Source organism: Ochotona princeps, chromosome 19 (genome assembly GCF_030435755.1).
Source record: "Ochotona princeps isolate mOchPri1 chromosome 19, mOchPri1.hap1, whole genome shotgun sequence".
Taxonomy (NCBI): Eukaryota; Metazoa; Chordata; class Mammalia; order Lagomorpha; family Ochotonidae; genus Ochotona; species Ochotona princeps.
The window spans coordinates 31,672,556-31,689,748 of record NC_080850.1 but is presented as its reverse complement, the minus strand read 5'-3'; the positions used below and the strand labels follow the sequence as shown (position 1 = coordinate 31,689,748).

General features: G+C 44.3%; 2 protein-coding genes across 7 annotated transcripts in view; one reads left to right on the top strand and one right to left on the bottom strand.

The window, feature by feature from the left end:
• The window catches only part of LOC101519929 (stimulator of interferon genes protein), a 118,730-nt gene that overhangs the window by 870 nt on the left and 100,667 nt on the right, over nt 1-17,193 (bottom strand). The window lies entirely within an intron of this gene.
• On the top strand, nt 1,161-15,998 carry PAIP2 (poly(A) binding protein interacting protein 2). Of its 6 annotated transcripts, none has more exons than XM_012927434.3 (5): nt 1,178-1,317; nt 8,551-8,669; nt 9,532-9,695; nt 12,674-12,853; nt 14,988-15,998. In XM_012927434.3, the coding sequence occupies exons 3-5, from the start codon at nt 9,558-9,560 to the stop codon at nt 15,042-15,044; spliced, it is 375 nt and encodes a 124-aa protein (XP_012782888.1). In that variant the 5' UTR covers nt 1,178-1,317; nt 8,551-8,669; nt 9,532-9,557; the 3' UTR covers nt 15,045-15,998. The 6 variants fall into 6 exon arrangements, with proteins under 6 accessions (XP_004586520.1, XP_012782888.1, XP_012782889.1 ...); XM_012927435.3 differs by having other exon boundaries at nt 1,203-1,317; nt 8,626-8,669; XM_058677809.1 differs by lacking the exon at nt 1,178-1,317 and adding an exon at nt 1,776-1,925.

The following is a 17,193-nucleotide window of genomic DNA, read 5'->3' as shown; positions in this document are numbered from 1 at the left end:
AACTCTGCAGTTTAGGACACGCTGTAAATGTGGACAATGTGGTTGATCAGGAGAGTAGGGTAAGACACCGTTTGTTTGCATCTCTTGCCCAAAACTAATAATCTAGAAGAAAAGTAACCCTGTTTCTGGATTCAAGCCTTGAAGTAAATTTTCTGGAGTACTATAAGCACATGGATTATCAAAATTGTGTATTAGTAAAACATGCTTTGCGTCTTGTGTTCCTCAATATCTGATAAGAAGCAAGAGAGTATTGTGTCCCCTTTCAGATCTGAAGGATACACACTTTAGCATCCAGATTCGCCCGCTTTTTTAAAAAAAAAATCGGAAAGTCAGATATATAGAGAGGAAGATCTGCCGACTGATGATTCACTCCCCAACTGGCTGCAATGGCCAAGACTTCGTTGATCTGAAGCCAGGAGCCCAGAGCCCCTACTGGTTCTCACACAAGGGACAGGGTCCCAAGGCTTTGGGATATCCTGGACTGCCTTCCCAGGCCACAAGCGGGGAGCTAGGTGGGAAGTGGAGCCACGGGATTAGAACTGGCCCCCATATGGGATCCCGGTGCGTGCAAGGTGAGGATTCTATTCTTAACTTTGCTTAGTGTCACCAAAATACACCAGGGGACTTTCCAGTGAGAGCAAGGGGCACAGTTATAAACAATGTGTGGAGCCAGTGCATCCAGGATTATAGATTGGGTGATTCTTCAACCCGTTCAGATTAGATGGGCATTTCCTCTCAGTGTCCAGAAGAAGCTACTTGGTCTCCAAGTACAAAGGTGCACCCTGAAAAGGGGCCTGCAATTGCAGGTAGATTGTATTTATTACAGGTTTTGTTTCTGTGGCGGCATCTAGATGGGAGTCCTGTAACTTTAATACTTATATGTAGATGTGCGTGCGTTTGTCAAGGTATTTTCAGCCCCCAGCTCCCTCAACTTGCTTATCCCACCTTCCCCTAGGGTCAGCTGATGTCCGCGAGCTCGCAGAAAAGGCTCCCGCGCTGCGGGTGTACCCCGCGGTCCAGCTTCCGGGTCGCGGAGCGGCTGCTGCGCTGGCACCAGTGGGCAGCTCAGGAAATGGGCACAGCTCTGTCGGCGAGTTCTCTCGCCCGCCCTCTAGCGGCCCCGGAGGGCAGCGCTGACGGGACGGGGGCGGGGCCAGGGCGGCGGAAGTGAAGTCATTTCCGGGTTGGGTGTTTGTTTGGACTGGAGCAGGGAGGCGGCGGGCGAAGCGCACGTCGAGCGGGGGAGCGGCGCTGCCTGTGGAGATCCGCGAAGGCCGACAGGTTTCGTTGGCTGCCGTCCCCGCTGCCATTCACTGGGTGAGGGTTCCCTTCGGGCGGAGCAGCAAGTTGGGGTGCAGCTGAGGGACAGCACCCTGGCGACGGCTGCGGGGTCTCCTGGGTGCCCCCCGGGTGACTGGCCGCCGGACCCCGTCCTGTCGTCGCTTGCCCTGCTTTCTTTCTTGCCGAATCTGAGGGATGTGCGAGGGTCGGCTCGGTCTCTTTTCTTCTCCGAGAAATGGCCGTCGCTCCCCCCCTTCCCATTGTCATTATTTATAATTTGGATCTCGTAGCTCTCTATCCGGGTCCTCGTGGCGCGCGATGGCTGTCGGGATAGCACAGTCGCCCCGCTGGCTGCCCTCCCCGCCCCAGCCATGCGTGCTCCCGGGGGGCCCGGCACCCCGTTCCCCTCGCCCGTACCCCCTCCGCCGCCTCGGCAACAAAGCTCATTGTTTCTGCCCACTTGACGCCTGCGCGTCGCCACGCGCCGCCCGGGGCCGCTGCGCCTGCGCGGTCCCGCGGAGGCCGGGGTTGGGGGGCCCGAGGCGCGCAGGGAGGACGAGCCGGCCGGGCCGGGTCCTGGGGCACCCCCCGCCACCGCCGCCGCCGGACCTGCAGCTGGCTCGGCCTCGGATCGCGTGCTCCAGGTGACAGGGTCGTCGGGACTGCCCACCCCGCTCCCACCCCCCCAGGCGTGAGTCTGGATGCTTGCTTCCCGCCCTCCCGACCACCGCCCCCGGAGGACCACTAAATGAATCAAGGCTGTGGACACGGTGCAAACAGCCGGCAGCGCTAATTCCTCACGACTACCCAGAGGAGACTGTACTACCTGTCTCCTCTTGTGGTCTGGCTCTACCTGGTTTTGCAGCCATTGAGAATTACTAATTCTAGAAAAAACTTTGCTTCCCCTTTTCCTTGGGACGGGGGTGGGGAGGTGGGGGTACCTCACAGCTGGCAGCTTTTGACATTCGTTTCAGCAGAAGGCAGGTTCCCACTTTGCATGTACCGGCTGGCTGGTCTTGTCGCCTACTGTGATGGCCCTGTTAGATGCTCAAGTGAAATTTGTAACAGACTTGCATTTTCATTAAAGAACCTTGAAAATGTGATTGGCCGGTGGTTATGTTTACAGCTACAGAGAATCTTTATGTAAAAAAAGAAATAGTAAAAACAGTATTTGCTGTTTGTGTTCTGTTTCTGGTTTGGAAAGACAGGGCATTTGAGGCAAATGCTATTTATGTTACTTTATTGTGACCTTGAACAAAATTATGATTCACACCTGTCACAGCAACTTGTCAAAAGTTATAGCTTGTTTAAATGTTTAAGGAATGAGAGGTAGAGAGTAGATGGGCCAGAATGGTTAATGCTGCTATGTAATGCTTCAGAACACACAACATGGGTCATTCCTACCCTCCAGGAAGGGAAATTCAACAGGCAGGCTTTTCTTGAATACACACTCAGCGTCTTACTCGGGTTTATTCTTTTATGATTGTAGGATGATATTCCAGTTCTAATGAAATTGAAATACCTACTGTCAGTGCAGCAGTGCGGGGGATATTGTGGGGATTAAAGCAGATGGAAAATAAGCCCCTGCCCCTTGTGATGTACTTTTGTACTTTTTTTTTTTTTTTTTTTTTGCTAATTTAAAAACCTTTTTAAAATTTGTTTACCTGAAAGGCAGAGTTAGAATAGTAATGGCTGGCTCACTCTTGAGAGAGCTCTAGCAGCCGCTTGTCGGCCAGGCTGGAACCAGCAGCCCAGCACTCCATCTGGTTTTCTCTGGATGGTGCAGGGCTCCAAGCTCTTCAGTTATCCTCTGCTGTTCTCCCAGGCCCATTAGCAGGGAGCTGGGTGCGCAGCGAAGCAGCTGGGTCTTGAACAAGCACTCAGGGGATTCTGGTGTCATCGTTGGTAGCCTAACTCACTGCACCACAACACTGCCCTCCTGGTGGTACATTCCTGAAATCTAGCCAGGGCTGAGCCAGGCAAAAACCAGGCACCAGGAGCTCCATTTGGGTCTTCCATGCAGGAGGCAGAAACCTGGGTCCTGGAGTCATCAGCTGCTACTTCCCAGGATGCCTTAGCAGGAAGATGTGTGCTGGGACTCAAGAGTGACATTGGCATGCGGTTTGGAATTCCCTACAACAGCTCTGTGTCTGCCCTGTAGAGCGATTTTATTTTTTTTAAAGATTTATTTATTTTTTATTACAAAGTCAGATATACAGAGAGGGGGAGAGGCAGAGAGGAAGATCTTCCGTCTGATTAATCACTCCCCAAGTGACTGCAACGGCCGGTACTGTGCTGATCCAAAGCCAGGAGCCAGGAACCTCCTACAGGTCTCCCATGTGGGTGCAGGGTCCCAAAGCTTTTTGGGCCGACCTTAACTGCTTTCCCAGGCCACAAGCAGGAAGCTAGATGGGAAGTGGAGCTGCGGGATTAGAACCAGCGCCCATATAGGATCCCGTGGCGTTCAAGGCGAGGACTTTTAGCTGTTAGGCCACGCTGCCGGGCCGATTTTATTTTGTTTTTTAGAAGATTAACTTATTGTGATGAATATGCAACACCAGCATCCCGTTTGAGTGCCGGTTCCAGTCCCAGTTGCTGCACTTCAGATCCAGCTCTCTGCTAGAGGAAGAGTGGAGGGTGATGCATCTCTCACTCGTGGGAGACCTGGATGCTGTCTGGCTGCTGAGTTCCACCCAGCCCAGTCTTGACCAACCTGGCCGTTTAAAGATCGGCCAGAGGATGGAAGATCTTGCTCTGTCTCTTTGGCAGTCCTGTTTTGTCACTCTACCCTCAAATAAATGAATAAAACAAAAAAAATATTTATTTGAAAGGCAGAGTGACAGAGAAAGGGAAAGACAAATTCCTACGAGTTCACTGCTCAAGACAGGCAGAACTAGGCCAAGGTGAAACCAGGATCCAGCAGCCGCCCAGTCTCCCATGCTGGTGGCAGGGCCCCCAAACTGGTGTTGTCCTCTGCTGCTTTTCCAGGAACATAGCAGGGAACTGGGTCAGAAATGGAGCATCCTGGTATCAAACCAGTGCAGCAGTGTGGGGCGCTAATGTCAAAGGCAGAGGCTGAACCGGCTGCACAACATTGTGGTAAAGCCAGTTTTATCTTGCCTGGTGTTTGTTTATTGTAAAGGCCGACTTAGCGCCATCCTCCACTGATTTCCCAGGCCATAAGCAGGGAGCTGGGCTGGAAGTGGAGCAGCCAGGACATGAACCTGGTACCTATATGCGGTGTTGGCACGTGCAGGCAGAGGATTACCCTAGCTTGCCTGTTTCAAAGTTGAATAAAAAGCTTGAGAGATTATTTTATTTAGCAACTATTTCTGTGAGCTTTTAGAAATGTCTTTTTTTTTTTTTTTTTTTTTCTTTTAACAGAAAGAGGAGAAGCAGATCTCTTTGATCTGTTGGTTAACTCTTGAAAAGACTGCAGTGGCCAGAGCAAGCTGAGCTAATCTGAAGCTGGGAGCCAGGAGTTCACCTTTAATACCTCTTCTAACCACTCCCCCCCCCCAACTGTCCTACGTGGATGTGGGTGCCCAAGGTCTTGGGCCATCCTGTGTGCTTTCCCATGCCATAGTAGAAAATTGGATTAAAAGTGGAACAGCTAGGGACCTGGCACTGTTGCCTTGCATGTGCTCGGATCCCATGTAGGCACCAGTTCATGTCCCAGCTGCTCTGCTTCTCATCAGGCTCTCTGCTTGTGTTCTGGGAAAGCAAAGCAGTTGAAGATGGCCCAGGGCCTTGGGACCCTGCATTCACATGGGAAGCCTAGAAGAAGCTCCTGGCTCCTGGCTTCAGATTGGCTAAATCCAGCCATTGTTGCCACTTGGGGAGTGAACCAGTGGATGGAAGATCTTTGTCTCTCGTTTTTGTGGATCTGCCTTTCCAATAAAAATAAATACATCTTTTTTTTTTTAAGATTTATTTTTATTTTTATTTGAAAGTCAGATATACAGAGGAGGAGAGACAGAGAGGAAGATCTTCCCTCCGATGATTCACTCCCCAAGTGACCATAATGGCCGGTGCTGCACCAATCCGAAGCCAGGAGCCGGGAACCTCCTCCAGGTCTCCCACACAGGTGCAGGGTCCCAAAGCATTGGGCCAACCTGACTGCCCTCTCAGGCCACAAGTAGGGAGCTGGATGGGAAGTGGAGCTGCCGGGATTAGAACCGGCGCCCATATGGGGTCTCGGTGTGTTCAAGGTGAGGACTTTAGCCACTAGGCCACACCGCCGGGCCCAAAAATACATACATCTTTTAAAAAGGGGGGCCCGGCGGCATGGCCTAGTGGCTAAAGTCCTCATCTTGAACGCGCTGGGATCCATATGATCTCCGGTTCTAATCCCAGCAGTCCTGCTTCCCATCCAGCTCTCTGCCTGTGCCCTGGGAAAGCAGTCGAGGACGGCCCAAAGCCTTGGGACCCTGTACCCGTGTGGGACCTAGAGGAAGTTACTGGCTCCTGGCTTTGGATCGGTGCAGCACCGGCCATTAAGGTCACTTGGGGAGTGAGTCGGCGGATGGAAGAAAGTGGGCCAACTGGGATGTGAACCAGTTCTCGTGTGTATTGCTGGTGCTTGCAAGCTGGGGATTAGCCACTGCCCTGGCCTTGTCACTTTCTCTAAGAGCTTTCGCAAATATTAACCAAGTTAATACTTAACATTTCTATAAAAGGAAGATAAAGGGGACGTGTGAGATAACCTACCCAGTATCACATAGCTCGTAATTGCTTGAATTTAGATCTGATATTCTGTTCCTGGCCATTAAGCTTGCGGCCTGTGATATAGTGACATGCTCAGGTCGGTCCTGTTGGTGGTTAACAGTATAGCTGGAACTTGAACCTAATTCATTGCTATTGTTTAAAATTCACTTACTTGAGAGGCAAAGAGAGATGCTGCTGCTGTCTGTTGATTCAGTGTCCCAAGTTCCAGCAACTGCGAGCGCTGGGGTAGGCCAGGAACCCCACTTCCTGAGCCTTCAGTGTTGCCTCTCAAACTTCTGAGTGGAAAAGAGAAACTGATGGGATTTTTCTTTTTTTTTGTATTTGAAACAGAGAGACAGATACACCCTCCATCAGCTGGTTTACTCCCCCATGGCTCCCAACCGCCAGGACCAAATCAGGCTGAGGGCAGGAGTCCTTGAGCTGTGTTCCACTGTTTCCCCAGGCACATTATTAAGGAGCTGGATCAGAAGACAGCTCATCCAGGCACTCACGGGACGCTCGACTCAAGTCAGCTCACTGATGCAGCTTTCTAGTAAGGCGCTCTCTTGGGGAGCAGCAGGTGATGGGCTGAATGCTTGGCTTCCTGCCTCCACTGTGGGAGGCGCGGCCGGTTCCATCTCCATCTCTGGGCTTCGGCTTGGCCCACCCCCTCGATGTTTTAGTTCCTTGGGGAGTGAACCTGTATGTGGAAGATGTTTGTCTGAATCTATTTGCTTTTCAAATAAGATGAAGATAAAATTTTTAAACTATAACCTTATTTTAACAAAGATAATGCTAAAAAGAAATGTGATAGAGTCTAAGAGCTTACACCTTATTTAAATATTTCATAGAGACTATAAATTTACTACTGTCAGCCAGTATGTCTAAGAGGCATTTCAGTAGGTAGGGCTAAACAACTGAAGACTGAATTTGACAAAAACTTTAGTTTGTAAATTAAAAAGGTTTGCAGACTTTCAAGCAGCATTGATAGGAAAAAGTATTCCTACCTAACCAGAATATAGTGAAACTGATAACTTGTCCTAGCTCTTGCCTCTTTTTTTTTTTTAAGGTTTATTTGTTTTTATTGCAAAGGCAGGTATACAGATAGGAGGAGAGAAAGATCTTCCATCTGATGGTTCACTCCCCAAGTGGCCACAGTGGCCATAGCTGCGCTGATCCAGAACCAGGAGCCTTTTCCGGGTCTCCCACGCAGGTGTGGGGTCCCAAGACTGGGCCATCCTGGACTGCTTTCCCAGGCCACAAGCAGGAAGCTGGATGGGAAGCAGGGCCCCTGGGATTAGAACTGGCGCATGCAAGGCGAGGACTTTAGCCAGCAGACTACCGCACAGGGCCCAGCTCTTACCTCTTTTAAGAGGATACTTCATGTGGGTATCAGGCCCACACGCTTGGCGATCTCCCATTGTTTTTCCCAGCCAATTGCAGGGAGCTGGATGGAAAATGAAGCAGGCAGAACTTGAATCAGTGCCCTTATGGGACGCAGCTTTACTTGCTATACCACAGCACTGGCTCCTAGATACCCTCTTGGGGATTATTAGTGTTTTCCTTTGTACCAATAAGTTAGAATTAATACTTACCATTTTAAAAAGTTAATATAGCTGTCATTTCCCCCTTGTTGCTGATAAAGTATAAATTTATACATTGTATGCCTGTTAATCTTAATTTATAATTGTTTCATACATTTGTCTTTTAAGTCATAAAAAAGAAGAGTCACAAACCAGAAATATATTATTACCCTGTTTTGTATTTGCTTGTATAGTTAGGTTTCTTTATTTCTGTGTGTGGATTCACATTAATGTCTACTAATCTTTCATTTCCGCTTGAATGACTCATTTTAGGTTTTTTTATTTGGCAGACCTGCAAATGACAAATGCTTGAGTTTTGTTTTTCTGGGAATGACTGGATTTCCTCTTGACATTTGAAAGGATAGTTTTGCCAAGACATGGATTTCTTGGTTCAGTTTTTTCCTCTTGGCATTTTGAGTATGATTCCTGTGGTATCCATGGTTTCTAATGAAAACTGAGCATTCTCTCTGCCATGGCTCGCACTATGCATATTGCTGGTCCAGTCACAGTAACTGAGAGGTGGCAGATAGTAGTTCAAGTGATTGGGACTTCCCCCTTCCACATGGGATGCCAGGGTAGAGTTTGAGGTTCCTGGCTGGGCTTGTCCCAGCCCTGACTCTTGCAAGCATTTGGGAGGTGAACAAGAATATAGAAACACATACAGCTAACATAGACACACACACACACAATCTTCTGTCTGCCTTTCAGGTAGATGAAAACAAATATTTAGAAAATAGTAAAGCCACCTTGACTTGAATTTTACCATTATTTAGTAGATACATAAACTGAAACAAATTACTTAACACTTAATTTTCTCATTATTAAAATGAGTTTAATCTTCATACCTACATCAGGTGAGTTTGGTCCTAATACCTACATTCATATGATTTTGTTGAGGGAGGAATTTATTACTGCATATGCATGTACTTTTGGGGGAAAATATATAAAAAATATTAATTGTGGTCTCTTTTGAGGAAAGGATTTGGAGTGAGAAGTGTGTTTGGTGGTCAAGAGGAGGACAGTCACCTTTTTCCACTCATTTTTTCCACCACAGTTGAAAATGTACAACTAAAATGCTAACATTAATAGAACATACTTGTAAGTATATACACAAGAACTAAAAACATGTTCCTATAAAACTTGAACACAGATGTCCATAGTATTACCCATAATAGCCAAAAGGCAGAAAAGTCCAGATTTTCTTCAGTTGATATGTGGATGTATATATATGAATAATATTTGGCAGTAAAAGAGAATGAAGTGCTAATATATGCTAAACAAAGGTAATTGAAAATGTGAATGGAAAAAGCCATTCACGAGCAGCCATATGTTCTAAAATTCTGTTTAAATGAATGTCCAGAATAGGCAGGTTTGTGGAGAGATAAGATTGGTGGTTGCCAGGAACTATGGAGAATGGTTGTTAATGGGTACAGGGTTTGTTTTTAGAATGCTTAAAAAAAAAAAAATGTTCTGGAATTCATGTAGTTGTGATGGTTGCAAACCTTACAAAAACCAATACAGTAGATAATGTAAAGTGGCAAATTTTGTGGCGTATGAACCATGTCAATTTTTAAAATTTATTGTCATTTATTTGAAAGGCAGAGATAGGTAGACAGAGTTATTCTGTTCACTGGGTCATTCCCAGAATGTCCTCAACAACTGAGGCCAGTGAAGCAAGGTGCTCAGAACTCAGTCAAGGACGCCTTGAAGGGCAAGGACACCTGCTGCCTCCCAACGTGTTCCTCCTCCTCAAGAAACTGCATCCGGAGCAGAAGATAGAAGAGACATTTGTACCAGGCAGTTCTTAATTGCCACACCAAACACATGCTACTATTTCTCAGTTTTCACAAACAGTTTAAGACATGAACAGACAAAGGACATGCTTTGAGATCTAAATGTGATGCCTGGTAGTAATACATGGTAAGAGGAAAATTAATAACTGGATTGATTTTCTTTTAAGGTTAAAAACGACAACTAACGCCAACCATGAAAGATCCAAGTCGCAGCAGTACCAGCCCAAGCATCATCAATGAAGATGTAATTATTAACGGTCATTCTCACGAAGATGACAATCCATTTGCAGAATACATGTGGATGGAGAATGAAGAGGAATTCAACAGACAAGTTAGTTTTATGAACCTGTTTTTTATAATCCATTACAATCCTCAATATTCATTTTTAATTTTTTAAAAATATGTATTGATTTGAAAAAATGACAGAGAGAGAGATCTTCCATCGTCCGGTTCACTCTTCAGATGGCCACAGGGGCCAGCAAGGACTAGGCTGAAGCCAAAAGCTGCATTCTGTTCCGTCATGGTGGGGCAGTGGTGCAGCTGTTTGCTGCTGTTCCTGGGCCGTTAGCAGAGACCTGAATCAGAAGTGAAACAGCTGGGACAGGACCCAATGTCCGTACAAGGCGGCAGCTTTACTCGCTACACCGTAATGCCAGCCCCTGAATTCTTTCTTTTTTCTTCCTTTTCTTCCTTCCTTCCTTCCTTCCTTCCTTCCTTTCTTTCTTTCTTTCTTTCTTTCTTTCTTTCTTTCTTTCTTTCCTTCCTTCCTTCCTTCCTTCCTTCTCTCTTTCTTTCTTTCTTTCTTTTAATATCTGGCTATCTATGAAATAAATAGAAATGCATACATGCACTTCTGCTTTACTTAGATGCTGGTTACGAGATTTAACTGCTCCCTGAAATTACTTGCAGAGCTGGTTTCCGGGCCCACCTAGAGATTCTGATTCAGGACGAAGGTGGAGCCTGAGAAACTGTTGCTCAAAAACTCTTGGTAATTACATTCAGCACTCAGGTTTGGAAACAACTGCCCTTTACCAATGAGATTACTGTATTGAAGTCAAGAGAATTTAGGAATCAAAACAGGCAGATCTCAGGGTGCAGAGTGAAGCTGTTTTTCACCTGATGTCTCTGATATAATTAGCTTTGAAAAAAAATGACACCACGTTTGCTTTTTGTTTTTGCTTTTTATTATTGTTGTTGGGGTTTTTTTTGTTTTTTAAAGATTTATTTATTTTTATTGGAAAGGCAGACATACAGACAGGAGGAGAGACAGAGAGGAAGATCTTCCGTCTGTTGATTCACTCCCCAAGTGACCGCAATGGCTGGAGCTGAGCCAATCCGAAACCAGGAGCCAGGAGCTTTTCTGGGTCTCCCATTTGGGCCGTCCTCGACTGCCTTCCCAGGCCACAAGTAGGGAGCTGGATGGGAAGTGGAGCTGCCAGGATTAGAACTGGCACCCATATGGGATCCCGGCGCATGTAGGGCGAGGACTTTAGCCACTAGACCACCGTGCAGGGCCCACCCTTGTTTTTTTTTTTTTTTTTTAAGCATATTCAGTACACTGATGATTGTTAACTTTTATCATTTTGTGTGTGTGTGTTTGTTCCTATCTTCTAATTTCCCTCCTGATCAATGCTTTGGTAGTAACTTCATTTCTCTATGTCCAAATGATGAATATTTAAGAGTAGGGCCTGGTACAGTGGCCTACTGGCTAAGTCCTCACCTTACACACGCTGGGATCCCATATGGGCACCAGTTCATGTCCCAGCTGCTCTAGCTCTAGTTCCCAACCAGCTCTCTGCTTGTGGCCTGGGAAAGCAGTTGAGGACGTCCCAAGGCCTTAGGACCCCGTTACCCATGTTGGAGACATGAAGGAGGCTCCTGGCTTCAGATCAGCTCAGCTCTGGCTGTTGCAACCACTTGGGGAGTGAATCAACGGATGGCAGAGCTTCCTCTCTATCTCGCCTCCTATCTGTGTATCTGACTTTCCAATAAAAATGAAGTAAATCAGACTAAACTAGTTTACTCTTGATTTTTAGAAATATTTTTTATTTGTTTATTTATTTATTTTTTTTTTTAAAGATTTATTTTATTTTTATTACAAAGTCAGATATACTGAGAGGAGGAGAGACAGAGAGGAAGTGGAGCTGCCGGGATTAGAACCAGCGGCCATATGGGATCAAGGCAAGGACCTTAGCCACTAGGCCACACTGCCGAGCCCTATTTGTTTATTTTAATTAGCAGGGAGCTAGACTGAAAGTAGATCAACTGGGACTTAAATCAGTGCTCATGATGGTCTAGTAGCTAAGTCCTTAGCCGCGCACGTGCCAGGATTCCATATGGGCATCAGTTCATGTCCCATCTGCTCCTCCCATCCAGTTCTCTGCTTGTGGCCTGGGAAAGCAGTCAAGGATAGCCCAAAGCCTTCGTACCCTACACCTATGTGGAAGACCCAGAAGAAGCTCCTATCTCCTGGCTTTGCATTAGCTTAGCTCCAGCTTTTGGCCACTTGAGGAGTGAACCAGCAGAACAGGAAGATCTTTCCTGTCTGTGTATCTGCCTGTCCAATAAAAATAAATAAATCTTTAAAAAAAAATACCACTTGGGACACCTATTATCCCATGGCAGAGTGCCTTGGTTCAGTCTCAAGTCCCTTTCAATTCCGGCTTTCTGCACTGTGCAGTCTGAGAGAAAGCAAATGATGACTCGTATACTTGGGTCCTTGCCACTTAATGTGGAAAACCTGAACTGAGTTCCAGGCTCGTAGCCTTGGCTTCTCCCAGTCCTGGTTATTATATACATTTCAGAAGTAAACCATCAGATGTGTGTGTGTCTGCCTTTCAAAAGAGCTTTTGTGTAAATCTCCAATTCACTCCCTAGATGCCCCCAACAGCTGCACCTGGACCAGGAACTCCACCTGTGTTTTCCATGTGAGTGGCAGGGTCCCAACTATTTGAGCTATCACCTGCTTCTTAGAGTGCTCACAGCAGGGCTGTAGCCTAGGTACTCCAGGACTGCCAAGCAGCAGCAAACACATACTCCTTGAAGCCTCCCTTTGTTACTTATTTGCTGCTACTCTCAATGAGTAAAGAGAATATTCTGCTTATCTGAGTAAAGGAAAAAAAAAAAAAAAACCCTAAATAGACCTTCCAGGGTCTTTTTGGTGAGTAGTTTTCCTCTTAGCACAGAAGCAAAAGAGAACATATATGTAACATTGTTTTTAAAGTGACTTAGTTCAAAATATTTTAAGCTTTTCCTGGAGCTGTTTTACCAGATTCTCTATAAATTATCTTTTACTTATTGCAAACCTAGATAGAAGAGGAGTTATGGGAAGAAGAATTTATTGAACGCTGTTTCCAAGAAATGCTGGAAGAGGAAGAAGAACACGAGTGGTTTATTCCAGCTCGAGATCTCCCACAGACTATGGACCAAATCCAAGACCAATTTAATGACCTTGTTATCAGTGATGGCTCGTCTCTGGAAGATCTTGTGGTAAAAAAGTTATTTTTCATCTTTATAGATCCTAGTTCATCTTTTCCATAAGTGGAAAAGCAACCAACATCTGTGTAAGAAGAGTTCCGCATATCTTTCCCCTCCAGAAAGCGCGCACTGCCTCTTAGAGTGGAAGTGGGAGCCTCCCAGTCACGCTGGTGACACAGACTGACTGCTGGCAGTTCTGTGGAGTTAGTTAGATCATTAACAGACTTCTTAGCCACCTCTTCTAATCAGGACCTTGCCTGTTGGTCTTGATATTGCCTCAGATGTTAAAATGTTTAAAAGTTAAACAAAAAAATACCATATGACTTGCCTATATAAACATAGCTTGATGGAGAAGTTTTAATCTTGTCTTACTAAACATTTGATGGTGTTTGTGAAACTTGATTTTTTAAAGTTTGGAGATCCTTTGAGACCTGTACTCACTGAGGGTACACAGTTCACTTAGCATTGTGACTCACTAAGGAATTTTACAAGCTCTTGGCAGAAAAAAGGACACAAATAGATTTACATTTTTAGTTATTCCTAGTGTCTCACTCCTAATGATATGCTTGCAGTAAATGTATTTTTTAGAACTATGATTACTAAACAGCAGCACTAAAGTAGAATCTTTATCCAGTGATAATTCCATCACTGGAGTAACTGTTTTGTTCATGTTTATAATCTCTAGCTGCTCATACAGAATAGCTCCCTGGAATTTACTTAGTGGTCTTTGTGGCATATTTTGCAAGTTTCCTCTGATTTTCTAATGTACATACCATAGTTACCTGTGAGGTATTAAAAACAAAAATTGTTCCTCAGCTCTGTATCAGACCTGGAGGATCAGTGTAGGCAGGCTCATTTTTCTAAAGGCAGGCCAGAAACACTGTAGTCAGCCTGGCTGCCAGGGAAGTTCTTCTAAAGGACTACAGAGGGCGCATGACGCAGCCTTTGCAGTGCCAGAATGATATGAGTGGTCTCAGGACATACTTGCTTATGGCTGCATTAGTCATGTTACAGATCATTCTGATAGCAGTAATAAGGCTGTTTACTGTGCTTGAGGTATAGTTACAATTTACTTTAGTGTGATGCCATGGCAAAAACTGATTTCTCCTACTCAGGCTATTTCAGATTACTTCGATTCATCCTCTTTCTTATGCAGCCGCCAGAACTTTGTATATTGCAGAGTGCTACTTTTTAATGTAAACCTAACAGTTTTAAAATATAGTTTTCCTTGGTGGAAGGGAGAATATATCCTATCCAAGGAAATTCTTGTATATAAATTATGAAACTGAAAATAATTGCTCCAGAATGTTTAATATGGTTTGGTCCTTGTTCAAGTAAGTAACACAGGAATCTTGTTCATTGTAAAAGCCTGTCAGTGTGCCTGCATTTCAGGCCTCTAGTCTGTCCTGTTTCCTTTTCATCTTTAGCTGCTTGCAATCCAGAATGGCATAGGGAAGTTTGCAGCTGTTCCTCCTATGCACTGATGTCTGCTAAGGAAAATAAGGATTTAGGCCCAGAATGATAACCCAAGTCTCTAGACGCTCTAGACGCCTTGTTAGCCTGTTTCTCTCTTTTCCCTAACTGATGGGAATGCTGAGTGGTTTATCCCAGCTTCCACAGGACAGTGGAGGAGAGTAGGAGCTTCAGGCGTAGACCTTCTGGCTCCCCAGATAGTTTTCTTTCCCTGTTACATATCATGTTTCCTGTGGGAATTAGAAGATAACAACTGTAGAAAAACAACTCCATATTTTCTGTGAGGATTTTAAAATAAAATTAATGGTTCGGCATCTTTGCATTTATTTTAATTAGGACTTCAGCATTTGTTTAACATGGTCACAAGATCTAAAAGTATCAAGAAAGTGTCACAGTAAAGTTGTTCAGAACTATTTCTTGAGCTTATGTGAAGTAAGGTTTAAATTCAGTTCCTTTGACCTCTTCAGAAAGTTGCTGTTATGTGGTATATAATTTACATTTGGTCCCTCCTCTTTCTGCTATAGACTTTTTGAATCAACTGTACGTTTATACTCTGACTTCTTGCTTTTGACATTTTTGAAAGATATTTTTGCATGTGGATCTAGGTTGAATGCATCTCAGTATCTGAAGCCATCTGTAATGAACTTGCTTTTTTTATGTACTTATTTTCCAGGTCAAGAGCAATCTGAATCCAAATGCAAAGGAGTTTGTTCCTGGGGTGAAGTACTAAAATATTTGAGTAGACGGGGCCCTCTTTTGGTGGATGTAGCACAATTTCCACACTGTGAAGGCAGTATTAGAAGACTTAATTGTAAAAGCTCTCTCTTGTCACTGTGTTACACTTATGCATTGCCAAAGTTTTTGTTAGTCTTGCATGCTTAATAAAAAGTGCTGAGACTGTTATAAAGTAAAAAGCTCTCGAACATTGACTGCAAACAGAATCAAGCCCCAAGGCTTGATGTGAAGACAGCGAGGAAAGAAGCACCAGGCAAGTTGTGACAAAGCGCCCAGTGAATTGACCTCTAAATCTTAGAAATGACTACACAGTTTTGGGGCTAAACTGGTCCTGTATGGTTAATTAAAACTTGTTAATGCTTAAACATTAAAAAAAAAAAAAGAATAAATGTAAATTAAGTTCTAATTGTTCAGTAGATTTCTCAGTTAAGATTTAAATTTGCATTTGTCCTTATCAAAAAAAAATTTTTTTCTCCCAAAGTGTTAAGTTCAAATAATTCATTATAGACAAATGTGTCTTTGGTTACCAGGGTTACAAGGTAACAGTTGATCGGTTGAGAACCAATCCTGGATTTTCTGGTATATTATCATGTTAAAAATACTGAATTCTCCTAATGTAATGTCCAAGGAAGTATGTGACTCGAGAATTACATCATAGCTATACCCTTGTGATGTCTAACATAAAGACCAGCGGCAAACATAATCCAACTGAACAGAGATTCTAACATGATTTGAGTGGTGCTTTTCCTTGCTTTGTTAACCATCACTATAGTCTGCAGCACAACCTTTCTTTTAACAAAGCTAGAACAGTTTTGGCTTCTTAAACTTCATATTTGGGTAGGTTAAGCTGCCATACGTGTTCAGTGTGAATAGTGTTTAAGTTGAAAATATTGTAAAAAAATTATATTTTTTCAAAAATATTTAAAAAAATAAATAATAGTAGAACTGAGCTGATGGTTGTGTTTATTGGTGTTGGAATGCAGACTCTTTAGTGGTGACACTTGGTGTGGGTCTAGGACAAGGCTGCCAACATAATGCACTGAGAGCAGGATTTGTCAAAACTATAGCAAGTGTGTTGTTAGCTGTATAGTTTTGCAGCATCTGTCCAAAATACTGCAGTAAAATAAACCCAGCTGCCCCATTCTTCAACACCTGGGACTGCAGGGTCAGCAGTCATAGCCACGTGATGAGTCCGAGGCTGACCAGGGTAATTGCGACCTGACTTCAGTGTGGTTGGTCTTTGTCCTTTACAAGGACTTTCCTTGAGCTTATTGGGCCAAAAAAGGTTAAGAAGGCCATGTAGTTATGGCTCATACTCTTTTTTTGTTGTTGTTATTGTTAGTATTAAGTTTATTTTCATCTACTTTCAAGTCAACACTGAGAATTTCTATACACCATTTATGACAGTAACCAGGGCTTAGCTAGGTCTGCTGCATGGATAGTTGGGCCTTCTTTGGAGCCATCATCTGCTGCTTCACAGGAATCTGAATTGAAGTGAACATACTGAGACTCAAACTAGCACTTTGGGAGAACAGTACATGGCTCAACAGGCTAATTCTTTGCCTATAAGCCGCCATCGCATGGGCACCAGTTCATATCTCAGCTGTTCCATTTCTGATCCACTCCCTGGTTTTTAAAAAAACAACAAAAACTAGGAATGCAGTTTTGAAGAGGTACTAAGGCACAGTGAATCCCTCTGTTCTCAAGACAGCTCAGCCCTGCATATGGCACAGCATGCTGCCACATAGTTACAGGGACAGATGAGTTCATTGCTACATACTGCCAAATTAGTGTGGCACAGTATAACTAAAAGTTAAACCAGAAGTCAAGTGGTGCTATAAGGTGAGAGGAGAAGCTGGCCTCATGGTTCGTAGAGATACAAATCCATGGTCATGGGCAAGTTACTTAACCTTAGTCACATCTATAAAATGGTAGGCTAGGCTGAACAGCTCCAGTATAAAAATGGAAAATCAGAAATGCTCTAAAACCAGGAAATTTGAGCCATGCTGCTCAGAAAGTTTCACATATCAGATTTTGATATTAGGGATGTTCAGCTATTAAAGTCCACATAAATATTCCAAAATTCCAGAAACTGAAATATTTAATGGTCACTAGTGTTGCCTAAGAGGACTACTCCACATGTA

What these genes read in the sequence shown, in the direction of transcription:
- PAIP2 (XM_004586463.4), top strand. Translation starts at nt 9,558, where the DNA reads ATGAAAGATCCAAGTCGCAGCAGTACCAGCCCAAGCATCATCAATGAA. An exon ending in AAGAGGAATTCAACAGACAA is followed by an intron (nt 9,696 to 12,673) that starts GTTAGTTTTATG and finishes TTGCAAACCTAG; the next exon opens with ATAGAAGAGGAGTTATGGGA. An exon ending in CGTCTCTGGAAGATCTTGTG is followed by an intron (nt 12,854 to 14,987) that starts GTAAAAAAGTTA and finishes CTTATTTTCCAG; the next exon opens with GTCAAGAGCAATCTGAATCC.